Source organism: Aplysia californica, unplaced genomic scaffold (assembly GCF_000002075.1).
Source record: "Aplysia californica isolate F4 #8 unplaced genomic scaffold, AplCal3.0 scaffold00327, whole genome shotgun sequence".
Classification (NCBI taxonomy): Eukaryota; Metazoa; Mollusca; class Gastropoda; order Aplysiida; family Aplysiidae; genus Aplysia; species Aplysia californica.
Window position 1 is genome coordinate 735,211 of NW_004797597.1, and position 23,371 is coordinate 758,581.

At 38.2% G+C, this 23,371-nt stretch overlaps 1 protein-coding gene across 2 annotated transcripts; it reads right to left on the bottom strand.

The window, feature by feature from the left end:
* Positions 1 to 1,321: 1,321 nt before the first annotated feature.
* On the bottom strand, positions 1,322 to 23,034 carry LOC101848054 (pre-mRNA-processing factor 39). Of its 2 annotated transcripts, none has more exons than XM_005102495.2 (15): positions 22,932 to 23,034; positions 15,787 to 16,040; positions 14,403 to 14,528; positions 12,498 to 12,613; positions 11,559 to 11,726; positions 10,492 to 10,687; positions 9,168 to 9,278; positions 8,397 to 8,561; positions 7,342 to 7,468; positions 6,634 to 6,842; positions 5,810 to 5,869; positions 5,342 to 5,523; positions 4,604 to 4,684; positions 3,232 to 3,403; positions 1,322 to 1,714 (listed from the first exon to the last, which is right to left on the bottom strand). In XM_005102495.2, the coding sequence occupies exons 1-15, from the start codon at positions 22,987 to 22,989 to the stop codon at positions 1,649 to 1,651; spliced, it is 2,091 nt and encodes a 696-aa protein (XP_005102552.1). In that variant the 5' UTR covers positions 22,990 to 23,034; the 3' UTR covers positions 1,322 to 1,648. The 2 variants fall into 2 exon arrangements, with proteins under 2 accessions (XP_005102552.1, XP_005102551.2); XM_005102494.3 differs by having other exon boundaries at positions 15,787 to 16,037; positions 22,932 to 23,004.
* Between the last annotated feature and the right edge of the window lie 337 nt (positions 23,035 to 23,371).

The following is a 23,371-nucleotide window of genomic DNA, read 5'->3' on the forward strand; positions in this document are numbered from 1 at the left end:
GTTATTCACATTCAATAATGAATATAAAGTGCTCCAAGTCAGCTCATATCCTGATTTGCAAAAAGAATCAGTCAAAGTTTTTCACCTGAAAACATGTAAGCTCTTCTCAGACTGTTTTAGTTTAACCCTAGCCGTACATCGTGTTTTACTATCGTATCCATCCGAAGTGGGGAACTTTGTTGTGCCACCACTTTCCAAAGAGGCAATTTACTCATTAATCCGATCCGTACACTTTGCATAGCAGTCTGTCAAAACGATTTTTTGAGAAATACTGGAAGTTTCGAAGAGATCTTCGTACTAGAAGTATATGTGAAGAATACAATCCCGGGGGTACAAAATGACCCCAGGGCGTACGGATAGGGTTAAAGAAAGAGGCATTTTTCTTACTAAACAGACAAAACTATTTCTTTTGTTAAATATATAGCAAGTCTCAAAAAGCAGACTTCAGTTCTTCAACTAGGATTGAATACTCAGTTTGAGAGAAAGCAGATAGTTGTCATGGGAAAAAAATTGGTACCGTGCCATAACAAAAGTGAGATCATAGAGAAATAGTTCAAATAGACACGACTGAATAGAAAGAAGGTGCTTGGTCTGCAATAGAAAGAAGGGTTTGTGGTGACGCTCATCTTCCATTTATTACATTCCAGGAGACCTACTCATTCTGGTTAAACAAGCAGTCACTAAACTGTAGTAGATGTGTCCTTTTCTCACCATTCAAATATTTATCCAAAATAGAAAAAGAGTTCTCATGCCCCCTTTCAACATTCAGTTCTGTAAATCTCTTGGAGCTAGTGTCCCCGCATAATTTAGCAAAATTTGATTATTTTTTGCATAATTTCTGATCATTTTCCTTTAACATTCTTTGTTAGAATTAACAGAATCGCATAATTTCACAATTTTGGGCTCAGTTTAGATAATTTCAGAATTTTTCTTGCATAAATCTACGTGGACAGGGGCTATTATTACCAGAATAGGTGAACAACCTCTTCAGTTAGGACAGTAAAAAAACCTACAAACTGTACAGGAATCGATGGTTAACTCTTTTCTAAATTTAGGGTTTGAAGAGGGTATTGGAAGGACTTTCATGTCCCTATTTTTTTTCTCAACGGTAGGCCTACCTTTCCCAGCTCTTGTCTACTTCCCCCTACTGTCAAATGCCCATCATTCACCATTTTATTTTGTCTTCATTCCCTTTGAGGGTGTCAAGATTCACAAAAACAGCCACTGCATTTCAAAAGAGAAACCAGTGTACATAGCCCACAACACTAGGGTACGGGCAGGATAGATATGGAAAAAACAAAAAAAGGGAACTCGAGAAAAGTTCAATATCATCAAATTTATTAAAACTAAAAGAACGCTTGAAAATCATTTAAAAACAGAGTCAGACATTCGAAAGCTCATATATCTTCATAACAAAGCAATGTCAGTCAACAGGGAACGCATAAAATCATTCATTTTGAGCTTGCATCAATACTCTCACATATCATCATTCTCGCTAGTAGCAGTAGCACCCTTTTCCAATTAAAACAAAAAGCCACTGATGTTTTTCAGACACAAAACATTTGGCCTTCAATATTTTGATTTCATACAGTTCTTGCTACTCCATGAGAAGGTGTAAACACAGGGGCATGCACATTCAGGGTCCTTTCTAATATCCATAGTATCCATATTGGGATGGATAAGAGGGATAATGATAGCCTGGATATCCACCAGCCTGAAAAGAAAAGTGATACGGTACCGAATTAATGAAGAGTCACACGGATTTTTATAGGAATATTTTTTTTTTCACCGAAAAAGATACCTACGTGAGGCATCATGGTGAAATTGGGCGCTCATCAAAATAATTAATTCGAAGAAAACGGCATTTTTCTTGCCCTTTAGCATACTTCATAGAATTGTTATTTTTTTGGCTCAAAACCTTTTATGTCCATTGAAAAACATAAGGCTGTGTAGATTTTACTGAAACAATGATTAAAGGCATAAAAAATGAAAATCAGCAGTTTCCTAGGACTCTCAAGCTTTGTTCTAGCTAATTTTACCTCAGACACCAGGTGACTCCCACCTCCTTCAGTCTGAAATACCTTGATTTTTTTCACCGAAACCAAAACAAATAAGCAAGCTTTAGGATGATACCAACAACTCCATATACCCAAAAATTGACGAGCGCCTGATTTCACTGCGTCTTGGCATATATACTATAGTATATAAACATCTCCTAAATGATTCACCAAAAGAGAAAATAATTAACGACATAATTTCGCAAGCTTTTGTAGTACACAGTACAAATTCTGAGAAAATCACCACCAACTACTACTTAATAACCTAGCAGGAACTCTCTCTCCATTCAAGTCTTTCTACTTTACTGTCCTTTCAAATTCAAAAATAAAAGTAACTCTGGATAACTAGCATGATGGCAACTGCTTCTGGTCTCTTTAAAAAAAGCAACGGTCAGACTTTTCACTATTGCATGCAGAGGGTGTGTGTCTGACTTCCGAGTGGGTTTTCTTGAGTATTTCCAGGTGGGGAAATTCTTTTATTGAGTATTTCCACATAGTGAAGTGATTTAATTTTTTTGAGTATTTTTGTCAGAAATGCTGTATTCCACTCTGTGCGCTAAGGCACCAACATAACTGATCAAAGCAGCCCGCCTCTGGAATGATCTAAATTGTCAAAGGGGAAGTAAAATGTGAAACATATTTACAATATAAAATTTCAGTTAAAAAAGGAGAAGGTGGAGACTGCATTCCACTTGCCTCTCCAGCAAAGGACTGCTTCAAAGTCATATATCGATAAATATGTACTTTTGATTTTGAAAACCCCATGTTGCTATTTTACTAGACAGTGTGAAGCACCAGGCACAGGACTACAGACAAAAGTAAAGTAGGACTCCACATTTTCAACCACAAGACCTAGTGTGTAACATCTGAGGTCACCTGAAGTTCTATATCATCACGCTCGTAAGATAAATGCCCAAGTCATTTTAGCCATTTTGAGAAAATGAAGAAAAAAACAACCGTTTCTTTCGAACAATTGACTCTGTGAAACGCATGAATTTTGGTACGGTCAATTCAATCAATTTTTAAATTTGGATTATTCTTTTGTCCAAGTAAACACTACCAAGCTTCCTCTCCTCTCCATTTCAGAGCCAAAAACTCCAAACCGGCCAAAAATGACTAGGCAATTTTCGTATAGGTGAGACAAAATACATTGAGATTGTAGCTTACAACTCACCATAGGATATCCTCCACCACCCCATGGGTTGTACGCGTAGCCAGCATCGGGCGGAGGTGGAGGGCCCATAGGGGGCATGGGCGGTGGGGCTGGCACGGGCTCAACACTGGGTGGGACATTGTGGTTCACTGGGGGCTCAATTTTCATTCTTTTGTCTGGTGGTTCCTCGGGTCTGTAAGCAATCAAATGGGAGGCGGTTAACTATGTCACGAAAATTTCATATAATAAAATCCTCCTCCCTCCACATCTGAACTAACCATTGGTAATATATTTGCAGAGGCACCTGCGATTTATGTTTACACTTTGCTGTCACTTGGTGCATCGCCGGTGAAAATTATCCGTTCTGGTGCGCCAGGCACAAAAAATCAGTAGCAATCACTCTCCTGGCTGGGTGACCAGATGGGGTATTTTGTACTGCTGGCTGTGTGACTGAAAAGTGTTAAGCATTGATAAAGAAAATTTTCACATATTGCATTTCGATGAAAAATAAAAAATACTGTAGGCCTACTAGAAAGAAAATACAGTGCTTTCTAAGAATTAAGAGCCCGTGAAAAGCCCTTTCTTTATAAAAAAGCTTCTTTAGAGACACACAAGCTTTTCGTAATAAATAATATATTATCATCCCTGTATGCAGACTATGTCTTCATATAATGCAAAAATTAAAACTGCAAAGGGACCTCACGACTTTGAAAAAGGACAGCATTGAACTAACCTTGAAATAGTTTGAAAAATAAAAATAGATAAAGTTTGTCCACCTAATAAACACAATTTAGGCCATAATGAAGGAGGTGACAAAAAGATCTTCGACAATAAAGTGGCTGCTAGGAAAGAGATCACGAGAAATCTGATTAACATTTTGTTTACCATGTAGCACGGGAATGGTAAAATATATAGGGCAATGGACAAAGGAACTTATATTCAGTGCGTCAACAACTGTGCAATTGTTATAAACCAATATTGATTTATACAGACTAATATTTAATTTGTTCCACAAAAAAAATATTCAAGTTAGTCCAATACACTGAGGTAGAACCTTTATACTATATATCTGCTGATGATTTTTCTTCATGTGAGCACAAAAAGGCAAATTCAAACACTAAGCACTCCCAAATAGTCAAACACCAAAGATGGTTAGAAAGTGGGGAAGCTTTAAAGCACCACCTCTTTACCTGCCCTGCACTTAACGACCAGCGTATTATCTACCAACCTGCTTCCCCAGATATCAGAAATACTCTGTACAACGACAAATCACAGCTGATAAAAACCTGTAAATTCTTTCCCATATCGAAAGACCGAAGAACTAGAACTCAGACGGCCGCTGGATGGGAAAAATCACGTAAAGTAAATATTTTTTTTTATACGCAAAACTCACGCTTGTTCCCGTTCTGGTCTCTTCTTTTTACTGCTGGCCTCCTTGACTAGTTTTTGATGTTCATCATATGCAAAAGATATTCTGAGGACAGTCGATGAAAAAAAATTATTCATTCATTGCATAAAACACATTGTTAACCCTCCAAGTGTCACTAAAAAATAGCGTGTGATGTCAGGGGAAATTATATTATCAACACAACGCAAGAAAATGACCCTGGTCTGTTTCATTATCCGCCCACTGTAGGTGTCCTATCTACCTTACAACTTGTACAAGTAATTACCCATGCACTGAAAAGCCCCAGAGATCACTTTTTGAAAACAACTTTCTGGACGATAGAGACTCCAAGTACCCCAAGACAATACTCAATCAAATCATACAACACACAATGTACGAATCACAACAGGCTGAATGCATGTATGAACAGGAAGCCAAGAACTGGACAGTCAGACACATGCCCATGCTGCATAACCACAGAACATCTGTTAGAAACAAGTCCAATACAAGACAGACCAAGAACCTCTCGGAGACGGGCTTTATGACAGCTTGAAGGCACATTAACAAACATTAGCATTAAAGAAGATATCTGAGAGGCAGTATGAGAAGAATGATTAGAATTCTTTTACACAGTGCTTGTCTTAATTCATCAGTCAATTTAGAATCGATCATCTAGGTAACTTTTCATTTACACTGAAATCCCTTGTATTGTACACCAGTGAGCTCAAACAGTAGCCTACTTACTTTTGAATGCATGTTCCAAAGTCTTCCAAAAACTCCATGCGGCGCTGGGAGACTTTCACCTTGAACTCTAATGAGACCTCACTGGTGAGCAGTCTGTTGAAGGTCTCCATGACTCTTTCCTCAACGATAGGTTGAGACTGGTACTCCACATCAAGCAGCTGTAGGAAAACTTTCTCGTTCGTCTGAAATGTGAAATTTTTTTAGTGGTGCAAATGAGAGTACAGATGGTAAATTTGATTGTAGATATATTCTGTGCCCCGTCAAATCAATTTACACTATTTCTGAGACAGGCTGTTTTGATCCAGCATCTTTTTCTGCTTCAGTACACACCTGCCAGAGTTCAGCGGTTACCCAACAATAACCTCAAGAATTTCCTGATGAAAAGAAACACAGTATCACTCATACCAAAGTTCTACATGAATGCCAATTGTGCTAATGAGGCAAAATAAGACATTCTAAAATACTCACATTGTCTATTTCCAGTGCGTCATTCAGAACTTTTCTTGCTTTGTCGGTTTCCCCCATGACCTAAGTAAAGATGAAAGAAATCCAAAAAATATAAATAACTTCTCTCCTGATAAATACACAAAAACACTTTTATTTCAAACAAAGCAAAAGACGTGAAAAAAATTGTCATTTACAGTTGGGTCTATCTTTGAGTCTGACACTCGATGTGATCTTTTTAAATCCTCAAAGGAAACACGCATAAGATGGGGACAAATTCTTGCATAGATCTTCTAGTTTTCAACTGAAAGTTTTACTTTTAATAAACACCTTTATCTTCAATTTTTCAATATAATGCCACCTCCTATCTCTGAAAAACCTTAACATTAACTAACATCATAAGCACTTTCTCCAATATAAGAGAGGCCATTCCATTTCGTACCATTTAATTACATATGCAGAAGTCTTGCTTTTGAATTACGCGATCCAATGGCAGAACCTACTGAACTAAATATTGGCGAAAATATATAAACAATACCATGGAACTATACAATGCATTTAAGATGCAAATGATTAGGGAAAAATAAAAATAAGGATATATATTAATAATTCGTATTAGAATACCATTGGCTTCACAAAGTGTCTACCATTATGTCACACGACCTATGAAGTGAAACTTCTATTTCAAAACGACTGACTGTTCTGAATAATTTTGTGGAGAGCACCAAATTTTTTTTTATCTATGAAAAGTGAGCATGGCAGAAATTATTTCCATTTAGGATCATGTACAAGGACTCAGAACATGCAAACTATAAAGACACTATGTCAAGCAAAGTGTCGGAGATCACCTTTTGTAAGTATCTAGCGTATTTGATACAGAAGAAAGTCCTTGACTTGTGGCTGACAGCAGTCTCGATGTACTTCTTGAACAGTTCCTCTCCCGCTTCATGATTGCCACAGCGACGCTCCAGACTGATCCTCCGCATGCAAACCATGGCCAGACCAGGGACATTGTTTTCAATGTTCATCAAGATCTTTCTTGCCAAGGAATGATTTTCTATAAACATAAAAATAATAATCATTAATACCTGCAATGCAAGTCAACAGGTTTCCTCCAAATATCAAACTGAAGAGGAAAACAAAAACATGTTCACATTTGGTGCTACCTTTCAAATCTGATATTGCTGTAGACACACTCTTTTCTCCAAAAATAAAATTTATCAACAAGCTCCTGCTCTATTCATTTTCTTCTGGTAAGTCCAGATATGTAACAGATGAAGCCAAATCTCTCTTATGATCTAGACTTATATGTAAATCTGTGGAAAAGAAATCTAGAAAATAAATTAAAAGTATAGCACACATATCAGTTGTTGAGATAGTTTCAGGGATGCCAACCAGATTTTGTGAAAATTATAATGGCCAAGTTTTGTCATGACCAGGCACGATACAGACAAGCAAACAACAGCAGAGAATCCACCAACCATACACCCATCAATGGATAAGTGTCAAAAGAAAAAAAAAAAAGTAAAAGCACTAGATCAAGACAACCTGTCTACCTTTTCTCTCCTCAAACGCAGCCCAAGCCAGATGAATGTATGGCTTTTTCGGAAGATGTATGTCACAGGCTCTTTGGTACACACTTCGAACACCATCAATGCTGTGCTGCTCCAGATATTTTGCATACTGATAGAGTAAAGAATAGTTTAATGAATCAAAAGAGGAAATACCAATAACAGAAGCATATTCTTTTGAGCAAGAAGTCAGAGTGTTCTGAAAAATGTTTCCAACTTATTGTAACTAATAGTAAACTGATATCATCATTATCCAGTGCCAGATCTGTGACAGACATTGGCGATCACCGTTCTCAATTCATTCCTTAGCTCGGATGCTCTTAAAAAAAGCTACGCTTCCCTGATCTTTCCCTGCTACCCATTTGTTTAGGTTCCCTAAATAGGTTGCTCTGGGCCGACCCCTGCCTCATTTGCCTTAAATTTTGCCAGTGAAAGCTAGATGTTCAAGACCCATATGTCTATTCAAGTGTCCCAAAAACTGCATTTGTCGTTTCCTAATTGTTTTTAACAGTAACCGTCCCACGAGGGCTTCATAAAGCACTACCTCATTTGATTTCTTTTCCTTCCATGATACTCTTAGCAGTCTCCTAAGAAACCACATAAAATGTTCCAGAGCTTCAAAATTCTGATTATGTCACAGAAGGGATTACCTCTTTGTTATTTTCTCTAAGGTGCTGATAGACTTAGAAAGAAAAATCCTGAACTTTTCCGACTCAGTGGAAACCCAAATGTGCTAGAATGTAAAATTTACCTATCATAACATCTTGTATCATGACTATTTTTATATAACGTGCCAGAATACTGACAATTTCAGAAACCTGGATTTCTGGATTTATAGGGAAAATCAGCACCTCTGTCTTCTAACTAGATTTTACATTCCAGATTAACAAAAGTCATGATAAAGATTAATTCTACAGGAAAAATCATAATTTTAAAACAGTTCTATTTGTTAGTAAGAACAAAGTGAAGAATCAGTTTTGTGTGAAGAAAAGTACCTATATACAGCAGAGGAGGAAGAAAAATTCTTATGTTCAACTTGCCTTCATCCAGAAGTCCTCATAGAGTGCACAAGCAATCAAACTGCGCTCAAACAAGACAACAATTCTGTTGTGGACATTTTGAGCAATTTCAAAGTCCAGGTACTCTCTCCAGTTCTTCAGCTGACCTCTTTCAAGAGGTTTCACATGGAAGTATGGACGGCGAATCTGCAAAGCAAACACACTGGAAACTGTTAACCGTAGCCAAATACTATGTGCATCTCAAATGTATTAATGTAACAAAAAGGGCATTTTCGTACGCTTTCCATCTCATGAAATGTATAATTAGATCATGAAATATCTTTGCCCTCATTTCAAAGCTGAATCAAGAAAAATCTCATTTATCAAGAAGAAAACTGCAGCAACAACAATAATATCAAAAGTGAAAAGCTTGACAACTTAAGTCCTAACGTTTCAGTTTTCCATCAAAACTACTAACATTCTAAGGGTGGCACTTAATGCAAGACTACACACAGAAATATCTAAAGGTTAAGATGTTTTTTGTTTCCCCTGAAACAAGGTTTAGTTGGTTATGTAGACTGTTTGCAATTTCAGAGATACAGAAATATTTTACGAACCATTACAAAAGATAGTGTATAATTCTTTTAGAGAGAGAAAATTGGCGGCTCATCTCTTTAAAAAAGACATCAAAAATAAGTAATCCAGTGCTTTAAAAAAAAATAGAAATGGGGAGGACAAAAATAGCTCTACGCATTTACATTAAGATAGTGCATTGTTCAAAAACTAGAAAGGAACTACCAATTACAGACTCACCGTTTCCTCAAAAGTCCACCTTTTGCCGACTTCTGCTTCATTTCCTTTAAATATTACTTCTTTGGTCTCTATAAGTTTGGCACGGATCTTTTTCACCTCCTTTTCATCACCCTGAAACATAACATCATAGGAAAACTAATAAGACATAACTCAAGCAAGGCAAGGCAAGGCCAGTAACAAAAATATATGCGATATGCAAATTTGTATAGGTTTGATGCCCATTGCAACAATGTCAGGTTATCTGAGAGGCAGTGAAAGTAATCAGACTTTTCAACTAAATTGTATTTGTATTAATACTCTCCAACTTGTTATGAAAATTCCAGAGAAGAGAAAAACGTAACTACGATGTTGCATCTCTGTCCTGAGCTAAAAACATGAATTTCCAAGCTGAGTATATGAAGTGTTCCCTTATCCACTCCTCCACCCATACTCTATGCTTCAAATCCTTATAACCTGAAACATACACTTATCCACAATCGCTCTAAATCAAAAGTCACAGAGAGGTCTTTGAAATTTTCATTGACCTTTTTTACAGAAGAGTACCGAGTCTTCAAAGCGACTTAGATAAAGCTTACTTAAATTGAGCAAAAACTGACAATGTCTTAGGGAATTTGTTTTATATAATGATCAGCATATCGCGACCCAAGTGCTTTCTTGTCTTATCTCCATTTTTAATAACAGTGAAAACAGTTCATAACAAAGAGTGAGCGTAAGAAGATGTCACATTTTCTCTGTTAAAAAACGGAGATACGACAGGAGAGCACTGAGGTCGCAATATGTGCAGCATCATGGTGAAATCAGGCACTCGTGAAAATAATAAATCAAAGAAACTGGCATTTTTCTGCATATTACGCAATTTTTATCAGTCTTTTTCTTTTGGAAAAACACCTTTCATGTTCATTTAAAAACACATTTCTATGTGGATTTTACTTAAAAACATTAAACAAAGATTTTCATAAGTATAAATTTGCAATTTCCAAAGACAGTCAAGCTTTGGATGTCACCTAACTTTGGCAGCAATTTTCTCACTTATTTTACCTCTGATACCAGGTGACCCACATCTCCTTCAATCACAAATATCTCAACTTACATTCAAGATAGAAGGGTATTTTTTTTCACCAAAAGCTAGAGAAATATTTTAAAAAGCTCCATATGCCGAAAAATTGACGAGCGCCTGATTCCAACGTGTCCTGTCACATGTTCCAGAGGAGCTCCAGATTAGACCTCTGTTTGCCAAACTGACTGCAGTAAAACCGTACATGCCATGACAATGTCATAAAAAAGCCTTATATGATAAATTCCACAAATGTGATGAAATTCTCACAATTGACGGCATCATGCCCGGCGGTGCTTCCGTATCATTTGACTCTCCAAGCTGAAGTGCTTCATCCAACCCAACATCGTCTTCGTCATGTGCTCCATAGCCCCAGCTCTTGTTCAAGACTTCCGAGCGGATTTTCAGGAAATAATCAATGTCCAGGATGTCCTTAGGATGGTGGATGTTTATATGGCGGCAGTAGCTGTAAATATAACAAAATTGTAGCATTCAAGAATATATTGAGAACAAAAAAAATAAAATAAACCAAAACACCAGTTTCACAGTTTTCTATTCTTCGTACAGCAGCAGCTGTCAAAGAGGAATATCTTTGCCCACAAAAACAGATATAAACACTGAGCCTATATATGCCAAACTTTACGCATTGGAAACTCATTTTGAAACCTAGCTTCTACTGATCAAAAGATGGAAATTTTGTTCCCAAGCAGGTTCTGAGGAAAGAACTATATTCTGGATCAAAATAAATAACTGACAAAATTTAGCCTCAAGAACTCACTAATTACAAATACGTATTTTTGTAAGCACAGTCTCTAAATATGGCAATTTGGGGCAATTTTTAAAACCAGCTATCAATGTACCCTTCAAAACAAGGTTTTAAAAAAATAAATAAATAAGGTGAGTGCATATTAAATTGGATGCAAAAACTTGGATCTGTAAAACACCAACAGCTATGGCAGAATATATTTTTGTCTGCCTTCCAATTCTGCTGTGGACATACTCAACCACATTGTGTCAGTCTAATTAAGCAGAAGTGTTGTTTACTTTGAGTCAGCGCAAAAGCAGATTAAAATGTAACAGTAACACAGACAAAAATCTTGAAGATGTACAAACCTTATCATATTATTGAACAATATAGACCATTAATTCCAAAGTAATTGAACAAACCAGCGCCATTACTCTGATGCAACAAATAATACAAGAATCATATTTTCAAGGACTCAAGAAACATCAATCAGAACTGATTAGTTTAAACAAAAGAGGTATTAAAAAGTAAGAACTTATACAAAAAGATACACATAATATATATATATATCTATTCTATTTCACACACATACTTCTCCCAGTGATGGCTGTACAGCTGGGTTGGGGTGCTGATCAGTCTGTCATAGATGGCAGTGACAGCTTTCAGGTTGGCGTTCTGGTTTTCCCAAGAAATGTACGAGTCCCACAGCTTGTCAGAGCGGAATTCTAGCCCCGCAGCAGCCAAAGCTCTCTCATACAGCCTAAGAAACAAGTGAATCATACAAAAATACAAAGCCTGTCCATCATCATTATTATGAGGTGTGTTGGTTTATGAATCTTTTTTTTTTTTTTACAAAGTATTAGTAATAAGAGTTTTACAGGGCTTCCAACACAAATAAGTCACATAAGTACTGACGATTAGAACTGAAACTAGTGAGTAACAAACAAATAAAAGAAGGAATAGAGATAAGGACGATAGACGTTTGATAGAAAAGAGCCTTCCAACCACCCACTTACTTGAATCAACAAGACAGCAGCCAAAGCTTAATTTCACCTAAAAGAGATTAGGACAATAGAAGGACTGGAAAAAAGCAGAAGGAGCAGGCTACTTAGCAGTGACTACCAAGCATCTGCACGTACAGAGAGGCAAGTAAACACCGTAATTGTGTTTCAGTAAGAGGGACAGAGAAAGACCACAAACAGAGACAGAAGACTGATCTAACAAAAGTGTTGATGTGTCATAGATGCCTTCAAACAACAAGCAATGTCTCTAAATCTAAACAAATTCTGAAATAATCGTACACATGCAAGGAAACCTACACACATAATCACAACCATATTTCCTTATACTACAGATTTTTATTATTACTTTGAAACTATTTTTTTTTTTTGGAGAATAGCAGACCAGAAAGATAAAGTTCAAACTGATACATCATTTTTAAAAGAGAAGTACATGAAGAAAGTGTATATTCATAAACTTAAGCAGGAAAGAAACATTACTATGGTTAGTAGTGAAAAGAACTGTGACATACTTCCTGATTTTATCCTTGGAGTCTGGATCAGAGTTGTACTCAGCAATGTAGTAATTGAGGTAATGTAACCACAGCTCCACACTGAGAGGTATTGCACTCAAGCCCTTTTCAAACACCTGCATTGGGTAGAAAAGTATACAGAGTAAGGAAATGATACAAAATGAGCAGAGATAACACAAAATACAATACCCTATTACATCGAGGCAGTCGAAAGATCCACGAAAATACCCGAGATTCGAAACACGGCAAAGTATTGAGTATTACCATCAACAGAAGCAAGAAACAGCCTTGAACGTGATGGTCTTACAAGGCCAAGATGTCTGTGATGTGAAATTAGCCCTGACAAGGACTTGGGCAACCCCTCACATTCCAAACAACTTGAACTGTAGATGAAAACAGTTTATGGTTAAGCACTTCACGTCAAAAGTTATTTAGCCTTTGAGTCAAAATATAGTCATCAACATTGCATGTGCATTAATTTCAGAATGGATGTGAGCTTATTTGGGCTACATAAGGCCTAAATAACCAAAATACTTAAGTAAAACCTTTAGGCTTCCCTTTTCTTACAATGGTAATTTATAGAAGAGCAAGTTTCCCTTTCCCAGTTTGGGATCTTTCTCATTCGGTTAACTTTTTGTCTCTGTTTTCAACAACATTATAACAGTGCAAAAATTATAAACTGTAATAGATGCTCTGGACAAAAGACCAAAAAAACCCCATTATGAAGTACTGTTAAACTAAGGAAAACAGCCTTCATGATTCCAGATCTAAGTAATTCATAGGATCTAGATTCTTTGTGATCTGTTGAGACTTTTGTTCGACTCACTTCAGCATTTCCGGTATCACAGGCCTAGATTATTCTCATTGACAGTGATCCAAGCAAGACAGCAAGATCTACATTACAGAGTTGCAACCCTCAAGCTTTTGGGAGGGGAGGGGGGGGTGGGGGGGGAGGGGGGACGGGAGTTGCGAAAAGAGAAGTTTGGTTATGAGGATGGCTTGGGTAGCCTAAATAAGATTTTACTTTTAGGGGGAAAGTTTTTATTATAAATAATTATTAAAGCTAGATCTAGATGCATCCCAAATAAGCATACCTGACAGGTTGGCTTATTTCGGCTTATAACCACCACAAAATACAAAAAACATAAAAATTCAACAATTACAAAACTATGCCTGAAACAACAGATTTGATCACACAAATCTAACAGTAAGAAAGTAAACTTTGAAACTGGAAAGTTATCAACAACGAATTAATCAAATACATTGTATGAACAGGAAAAAAGTAAACTTTGAAACTGGAAAGTTATCAACAACGAATTAATCAAATACATTGTATGAACAGGAAAAAAGTAAACTTTGAAACTGGAAAGTTATCAACAACGAATTAATCAAATACATTGTATGAACAGGAAAAAAGTAAACTTTGAAACTGGAAAGTTATCAACAACGAATTAATCAAATACATTGTATGAACAGGAAAAAAGTAAACTTTGAAACTGGAAAGTTATCAACAACGAATTAATCAAATACATTGTATGAACAGGAAAAAAGTAAACTTTGAAACTGGAAAGTTATCAACAACGAATTAATCAAATACATTGTATGAACAGGAAAAAAGTAAACTTTGAAACTGGAAAGTTATCAACAACGAATTAATCAAATACATTGTATGAACAGGAAAAAAGTAAACTTTGAAACTGGAAAGTTATCAACAACGAATTAATCAAATACATTGTATGAACAGGAAAAAAGGATAATAAAAACAAAGGCAACAAAAACGATAGTAAAAAAACCAAACTATTAAAAAACAGACAAAGGTATAAATATTTGCATGTTCTAGTAATTATCGTTTCAAATACATCACAGCATGCAAATATTTTACCCTGTCAAAGCTGCAAACCATACCTCAGCAGCCCTTTCTTTGTTGCCATTTCTTTTCTCCATGTCACTGTACTTTTTCCAGTACCCATAGCAGTAAGGGTAATGAGAAAAGAAGGCCTCATAAGCCTTTCTGCAATTGTCTGGGTTGCTCTGCAAAAGGCAAAAAATAAAACCTATCAGGTATACAGTAATGAAACATTTTAGAAAGTGCAAAAGTGCACACATTTTTATTCAATGTCACAGTCTACTTGAAAGTGTCCCCTCTGAAATATTAAATCTACACTGAAGTTGAAGTATTAAATTAAGATTGCAAAAGGTAGTGTAACTGATACATCACTGTCGTGACTGTCATTCTGTCTTTCGAATGGGACCTTTATTAGCAATGCTAATGAAAAATTGTTTTTTTCGCATTATAGCTCTTTTTCATTTGGTTCCTAAGAAAGGGTTTCCTATTCTAAGCATATCATGCTTTTTACTCTACAGAATCGGGTCATAAATATAAAATTTATAAGGTTGTAAATTGTGGCAAAACATGTTTGTTTGTTTTAGTAGAGGTTTTAAGGCGCGCGCAACTGCATAAGGTCATATGAGCGTCAAGGGGTGAATGTCAACAGAGAAGTCCTTACAGGGAATCAGACTTACTCTGCTCACCTCTTTATCTTCAACAGCACAAAGTCTGCTTCGACTATCGAGGCACCTCGGAAATAGCAGGTCACAAGAGAGTGACAAACAAACAAAAGAAATAGAAAGACGAAAGTAAGGATTAGGAAAGAAAAAGCAGTTCACCGTTGTAGTTGAGGAACAGTTATGAGCATGACATTGATGAATCAGCCTATTCACAATTCTACTGTGCATTAGAACGAGAAATGTCCCCCCTTTGGGAATGGTCTAAAGACACTTCAGTCAGTGGCACCGCCCCGGGGGGTGGCAAAACATAGATGACCCACATAGGAAAATACCCCTGAAAGTGGACCATGTTACAACAGATTCGGTAAGAAAATCTCGACATCTTTGTAATTAATTGGAGTATTTGAAAGCAACTTGGCTACTCTATACATGTTTTTGGATGGAGAAATCATTTCTGCTGTCAGATTTACTAAACATTTGTGGTTGTTTTGTTATTTATAATTAAAATTTCTGATTGGTTGTCAAGTTTCATTTATAGTGGTCCAGAAAAAAAAGCCTACCGAGTTTGAGAAAGTTCGTCACCTACTTTCCAATTCGGTCCAAAAATACACCCACAAACGGGGGACCAAAATTTCACAGCGTTCACGAGCTTGATTGGCGTTGCTATCTTTCACACAACAGTCACTTTCCAGCGTGGAACATTCTAAAATGTAATCGAGTGCTGCCAAAAACAAAGCGCATCTTTGAGAACTGTCAAAAATCAACACCATTTTGTTTTTACCTCTTGTTCAACATACTGTAGCAAATATGTCCACCCAGTGAAATCCATTGGGTTGTCTTCCACTGTCTTCCAGTACTTCCCAAGTTCAGCTTCTTTCTCTTTCTTGGCTTCATCCTCCTGAGTGTTGTCTTGTTTCTCCTGCTCTGAAGAGTCTTCCTCTGTGCTGCCCTGACTGGCCTCAGCTCCTCCGTTTACAGTAACACCATCTTTTTCAGCACTCTCGGGTTTGTCCTCCACCTTGTCCTCCGAGTCTTCTTCAAATATAAAGAGACAGAAGAGTTATGAATGAGAACAGTAGAAAACTCCTTGCACATCAAGAAAACTTCATAGTCTATCATTTATGTTTTGATCAGTTTCTGATTATTATATACTGATATGTTCTGTTTTCAACTCTTCTGTACGTAAAACATGAAAATTCTTGTCGAAAAGGTGCAAAACATGTCGTGAATGGCGTTATGGTAACTTGCATAATTTTGGCATTAAATTTTTTATTTTTCTTGCATAATTGGCCATCTAAATTTGTATAATTCTGAGAGGACAAAATAATATTGTAGTTCTGCTTGAATTGTGGAAGCTTTCTCAGTTTCTTGATAAACCTCCTAGGATTTGACTCCTTTTTTTATGACGTCTTATTCCGATCAATATTGGGTAGATCTAGATCTAACAATTGTTTTTGACATTGTTTGCACAAAAGTAGACTAGAAGTAGTCTTGTTCATATCTCTCATAATCATTTAAGTTTGAGCAAGTAAGTCGAAAGACGCTTGGATAACAATAACAAGACGGTGCAACTCGGTATATAAGCAGTATTTCCTGTCCGCAGTGTCGTCATACAATAGATCTACCTAAAAATATTATCTTTAAGATAGGCCAAGAGAACGTGTGTATACAAGCTGTCTACGTTCTCTAAGTCTTATATTCAGTGCTTCCAAGAATGGCATTGAATCCCGGTCCCGAAGGTTGGTTTTTTTTCCTTTCCCTGACCCTAAAATAAAAATAAAAATAATTACTCACAGACCAAGGAAAGCCACTAGATTCTACATCTCTATACTTAAACCAGGCCTAACCTAGATCTAAATTGGTAAAAGGAAAAATATAGGCTATACTTTTAATTAAGGCCTACTTTGTACAGAGCTCCTCTTGGGGACAAAACCAGAATGTGCATGCTTCATCACTACATATTATGGGAAAATTTGGGGTAAATTTTTACTTTCACTCCCGCACACGGATACACTGCTTCAGGGGTCAAACTGCAGTACTGTTTGCTGCAGATCACACATAGGGGCTCTCGTGGCCTAGAGGTTAAGGTGTTGGCCTCTCATTCAAAGGTCCCGGGTTCGAATCCGGGTAGCGACCGAAAAATTTTCTTCTCTAAAATTGTCTCCCTTCACCTCCTTCCCTGCTCTCTAGCAATATTCTGTCGTCTGCTTTCGTCTCCTCCTTCTGCCCCCACCCCCTCACCTCCTTTGCCCCCTACTCTGGGCTCCTGACTCTTTCTGCAGCCTTTCTACTGCTACTCTTTGACTCTTACAGCTGTCTTTCTGCCACACCCCTGATCTTCTGGTTGGAAAGATCTACACCTAGCCTTCTCGGACAAGGGCGAAAAAACTCGGAGGGCCCGCGTGCAAATTGCGCACGTTAAAGATCCCTTGGTGGTCTAAAATCGATAAGAGTAGGCTTCGGCCGCCACCTGGGAAAAATTCAAAATTTCCAACTAACTAAACGTATTAGGTGTGTCCCACGCACTCATACGACCTTATGCAGTTGCGAGCGCCGTAAAACACTTACCAAAAAAAAAATTTTTTAATAACACATAAAGCCACTAAAACTGTCGCAAATCAATTATTTTCAAGAAAATTTCAAATCTAACTGTAAAATGCCCCCCTGATTTTCTTTTACCCCAGTGGGGCTGGCCCCCGCTGGAACCCCCTGATTGGTCCAAAGCACGTCTATCTCGATTAAGAACAATCAGATAGCCACCTCTATTCTCACCCTGAGAATAGCGCAGGCGAGCCTTTTGGCTATTCTCACCCGGTGGGTGTTCACGGTGATAGCCTAGGCCTAGGCCAACCAGTTTAGGCCTAGCGTTCACCGTGAAACACAGAATTCTACACTGTGATAGATCTAACAGAAGTGTAGAACTCTGTGCTGTGAACAATGTTCCAGTGCTCTTGTGTTAAAACCATTCAATTTTGTTTGTGGGGAGAGAGAGAGAGAGAGAGAGAGAGAGAGAGAGAGAGAGAGAGAGAGAGAGAGAGAGAGAGAGAGAGAGAGAGAGAGAGAGAGAGAGAGAGAGAGAGAGGGAGAGAGACAGACAGACAGACAGACAGACAGACAGACAGACAGACAGACAGACAGACAGACAGACAGACAGACAGACAGGGAGGGAGGGAGAGAGAGAGAGAGAGAGAAAGAGAGAGAGAGAAAGAGAGAGAGAGGAGTAGCGCGAGAACTTCCAGGCAAAACAAAATGGCGACCCGCATAGTTCGGCTCGAATCGAAAAGTTAAATAGCCGTAGCATCTTTGTAGACGATCAAATTAGCTTACTTTTGTGCTATAACGTCATTTTTTTCTTTGATTTTGTCAATTTGATATCCACAGCGATAGGCACTATTCCGAAATAAGGAAAAACAGGTCTTGTTTCACACCGGGTGAGAATAGCCAACGCTGGCAAGTCTCACCCGGGGTGAGATGTCGATCGTATTTTTATTCTCACCCCGGGTGAGGATTGCCACTTCCCAATCAGATATTCTCACCCCGGATGAGGATTGCCACTTCCCAATTAGATATTTCAAAAACTATTAATTTGCGACATAAATGAACTTGATATTCGTGTTCAGTGCATCAATGGACAACTGGTAGCTAAGAGTGAGACGGGAGGGAAAGTAAAAAAAATACCAAAATTTGTTGGTCAGTCGAGAAGAGGACCAAAAAAATATTTAAAAACCTTCCAGGACCGGGATTCGAACCCACGCCCACAAAATAATGGTCTGGCTTCAAACGCAGAGAAGCGCTGTCCTTTCGGCCATCAGAACTTCCAACAACGAAAGGAAGATTAAGTCTAAGCTTCAAATAAAAATAACACACAGCGTTTTATTTAGCACTGGCGCAAATCGCAACACGGCGTTGCAAATAGATCTAGATCTAGATCTAGGCCCTTCCCTTTAGGCTGTCGTTATTCTCACCCGGGGTGAAAATAAAAATATATCATTCTCACTCGGGGTGAAAATAATATTATATTGTTATTTGAGAACGGGTAGGCCTACATGTAGGCAAATAGAAAACAGTTTGTGAACTGTAAGAGTGACCGTTCGCGACCTGCCCTAGAGTGCCAGCCGATTTTTCTAGGTTCCCGCGAGGAATGTTATGGTTTCATTTTTTTTTAATCTTGAGAGTATACATATCTTCGCCAAAACCCTAGACAAGTGTAGACTATATATTCTAAATTCAGAAAGGAATCCATATGCTAGAGTAGTATGTTTTTAAAAATAGTAGCCTTAACTGAAAGCTGTTTAAAGAAATAATGTTAATAATAGTTTGTCATTGTAATGTAATGTTAGAATTGGCATTTGTTTAACGAAACCACAAAAAAGTAGCCTCGTTATCCCTTTACACAGGACCCGCGATAATTCTTAAGGCACGCAGTGCCTTGACCCTAGGCCAAGGAGCTTACTGTAACCTCCCTGCCCTAGAATTAGTAGGCTGTCGTTATTCTCACCCCGTGAGGTAGGACTTCCGTAACCAGCGACCACTATGAGACAGCAGAATTGAGGGCTAGGGGTAGGGGTAGATCTTGGGGTAGGGTTAGGGTTAGGTAGCAATGACAATGAAAAATTAAATTTTCATCCAAATTGGCTTTAAAAATGAAAATAGAGTAAATTCTAGTAGTAAGAACTATGGTTTTTAAATTTTAAAAATCCATTGATAAAAAAGTTATTGGGATTTTTGTTTGCAAAATTGTGGAGGACCTTCATATAGGAAAATATCGCCAAAATGTGGGACATGTCTTGATGTATTTTGAGGAAAAACTGTTCATAAAAGTCAGTGATGAATAGGAGCATATGAATGAAACTTGGCATCTTCATGTGATTTTTTGTGCAAAATCTAGTTCTGCTATCACTTTTTCGATGTCTTTATTACTTTGGATCTTACAGACTGATATTTGCGTGAAATTTGTTAATTGCGTGACATCGTTTTAACCGCGACGCGATCACCCCTTCTAAAACTCAGTAAAGCGCTATCGGGAAAACCCACAATGAAGTCATCGGTGACATATTTAGTTATAGGCAGCCAATCACAAGCCGCCTGGCGATCAAGCGCCTCTTGCATTTGCATGCCGGCACCTCGCGTTTGGAATGCATGATCTACTTTCGAGCTCTAGTGTTTTATCAAAGGATGGGTGGTAATTTTAAGTTGGTACGTAAAATGTACTAAACGCAGAGATCTGAAATTTTACAGCAATAAAGAAGACATGTGGGGCGTCTGTGTGGTTGGCAATCAACCCGCAGTTCCGCTTAGTTTTCGAACCGCAGAGGAAATTCGCACAAACACGGCAATATCTCCGGTCCTAGAAATCGTTCAGGACTGTACGCTGGCATGTCGTTAGTACCTTTCCTCTGATTGGTTGCCGAGTTACATTAATTTTCATCCAGGAGTTTTCCCGTAACTATACTTAGAAGAGAGTCATTTTTTATTCCGAGCGGCCCAAAAATTACCCCTCGCGCGGAGGCCGATTTCCGGCCCAAGGCCAAGGCGCAGCAGGCGATTGGCATTGCTAGGTTGGGTTAGGGTTTGGGTAAGGGAAGCGGTTATTCGCACCGAGTGTGCGCATAAGAATTAATATTATTCGCACCGGGAGTGCGCATAAGAATTAATACTATTCGCACTGGGTGTGCGAATTTAAAGAAATTAAATATTTATATTCGCAAAGAAATATTTATATTCGCACAGGGTCGACCCGACCTGCGCGCTGCGCGAGATCGGCAAATGGCGCGAGAGTCCACGAAACTAGGCGGTCTTGGCCTATATAATAAACTTTTCATTTTTCAATACAGAGCCCTGAGGGAACCTTGCCACTAGCGTTCTGTTGGCCCCAAGGCTATTGCATCGCAAATCTGAAATTATTCAACACCTAGTTCTAGTTTTTCTAGATCTATTCAGCATGGAAGTGGGAGCCAAGTTCAAGAGCTTTTCAGAGTTCACAGAGGCTCTGAAAGAGTATGAAAGTACTATAATAACACAAAATTTGTGGTGACACGATCCACCAAAATTGACCAAACAGACCCCTTGAGTGCTGTTTACGTGTACCAGTCGATCGGGTTCCAGTGCAAGCAGGGGCAGCGCCACCATTATTGTATTCTTTAAATTAATAAACAATTTTTTTTTTTAAAAGATCAAAGGTGCAAATATAAAATGCACCCTGTACAGGTTCTATCTCTAAATGTACACGTGTACATTTTGGTTGACGGCAACTTGGGGGGGGGGGGGGGTGTCCTGTGAAACAGTCCTTAAAAGTAAAACTGCAATCATTCGGCCATAAATAATATGATGTATTACTACAGAGTTACTACGTAAAGTTGATTTTGGACCTCATTTGTCAAACCCAGGTATCCCACCTTTAGTTTTAGGGAATAGGCCAGAATTGTTCCCACTGTCACTGGGATGAGGCTAAGAAACTATTTTCAGTGACACTGAGAACAGACAGGCCAATTAGATGTCTAGATCTATTGTTCCCACAATGATGTACATGGGCATGATGATGATGGGTTACTAAATACTAGACTATACACATGTATTTTTCTTTATCTAATGTAGATCTATATATTTAAGAGTGGATTCTAGTGTGAGTGGAAGAATTTTTTTTAAAAGAAAGGAATGGTCATTCTATGCTTGCTTGTTATTCAACATGTACATTAGATCTAGATCTAATACGGTACAGGACAGGTAAAAAATCCTTCCCGATTCTCCATTTCTTCTAGAATCTAGGCTACGGTCAAGTCTTGGCCCAAGTAAGCGAAGAGAAGAAAAGTCTGAACTTAACTGAGAAGAGAGCCTACAGTACACGTTAGAAACGAATCTAGATACCTCCACCTTGTCTCCCCCTCTTTTCACTGGTCTGGTAAACTTCACCCGCGCCCCTATCGTCTCTCATTAGTCTCATGGTACCTCTTAGGCCTAGCCTAGGCTGGCAATGTGGGTCCACTAAAGTTCTTGGGCAGAGCAAACTATAAAATGTTCCTGGTCCACTTTTCTCTGTTTATTAAAATTGATTTGCATGTGGCAGCCCTTCCTCCCCCCCCCCCCCCCCCCCGACTGTCGAATACTAGATCTATAAGTATCCTAATTTATAACTTAAGTGCTGAATGTGCGGTCCACCAAAAATTAGTGTACTACGACTAATTCAGAAAACCAGGAACCTGCTGGTCCATCCTTCACTTCTGGTCTCCCTCCACTGCCTCCCTCTCAAAAGAAAAGGAGCAAAAATAAGTCTACGACATGTAGATCTAATCAAGAAAATCAGGAACCTGCTGGTCAGTCCTCCACTTCTGGTCTCCCTCCACTGCCTCCCCCTAAAAAGAAACAGCGGATGGGACCAAGAAATACTAAATATTAGTGAGAACCCTGCGCCTGTTCCTGCGGTAAACATCCTCATCCGATGCCTAGATATTCTGGACTTCGATATCTTCAATGATTCGGATAACAGGTCTCGTCCCCCCTTCTCTCTCTCTAGTCTCTATCTCTCTCTCCCGGTAACCGTGTACGTAGACACTCCAGTGCGAATAACTAGATCTAGCCTTGGGTTAGGGTTTTAGGCCTCTTCTTTATTATGTTTGATGGGGTGGTCGCTCGTTACGGAAGTCCTTCCCCCTGAGAGAATAGTATCAATTTTTTTTCATCAGTTTATCCTCACCCTGGGTGAGAATAATCACTCCGTTCCCACTTTTTTATCTTTGCCCTTTTTTGTAATCAAATCAGTCATAGACTCTGGTTAGCAAAGCAAGTAACAGACTCGACAAATGCATGAAGCACATGCTTTTGACCTCTTAGGACGACTGAAAATCTATGGTCAGATCTATCGTAAAAAAACAACAACGTCGGAACGCATGAACTTTGCATCCAGACCTCTAGATCAAGATCTAGATCTACCTCGAAGTAAATTATCATGTGAGTGCTCCATCGTTTCATCAACACCACTGTCCGCCATTTTTTTTCCGAGGCAACATTAAGTAGGCTTGTGTTCGCTGAGATTTTGGCCTATTGCTTGCGTGAAAAAAAAATGATTATGTGTTGACAAAAAATGATTATTATGCTCAGTATCCAAACTCATTTTCAAAACATTTGAATACTTAAAGATTCAATGTTTTGCAGAAAAGAAAAAGTTGTGAAAAACAGTTATTTAACAGGTTTTTCATTAAAATGCCAGAAGAAGAAAGCTAATGCTATTTGGCATTTCAATAACGTAAACCTAAATAAATGGCTGATAGGCCAAGGCCTTGGTCTGGGCTGGCCTAAATTGTCTTATTAGTAATACGTCTGTTTTGCATCTTCCTTGAATGAGCAGTATAAGGCTTGAGTTTGAGAGGAAT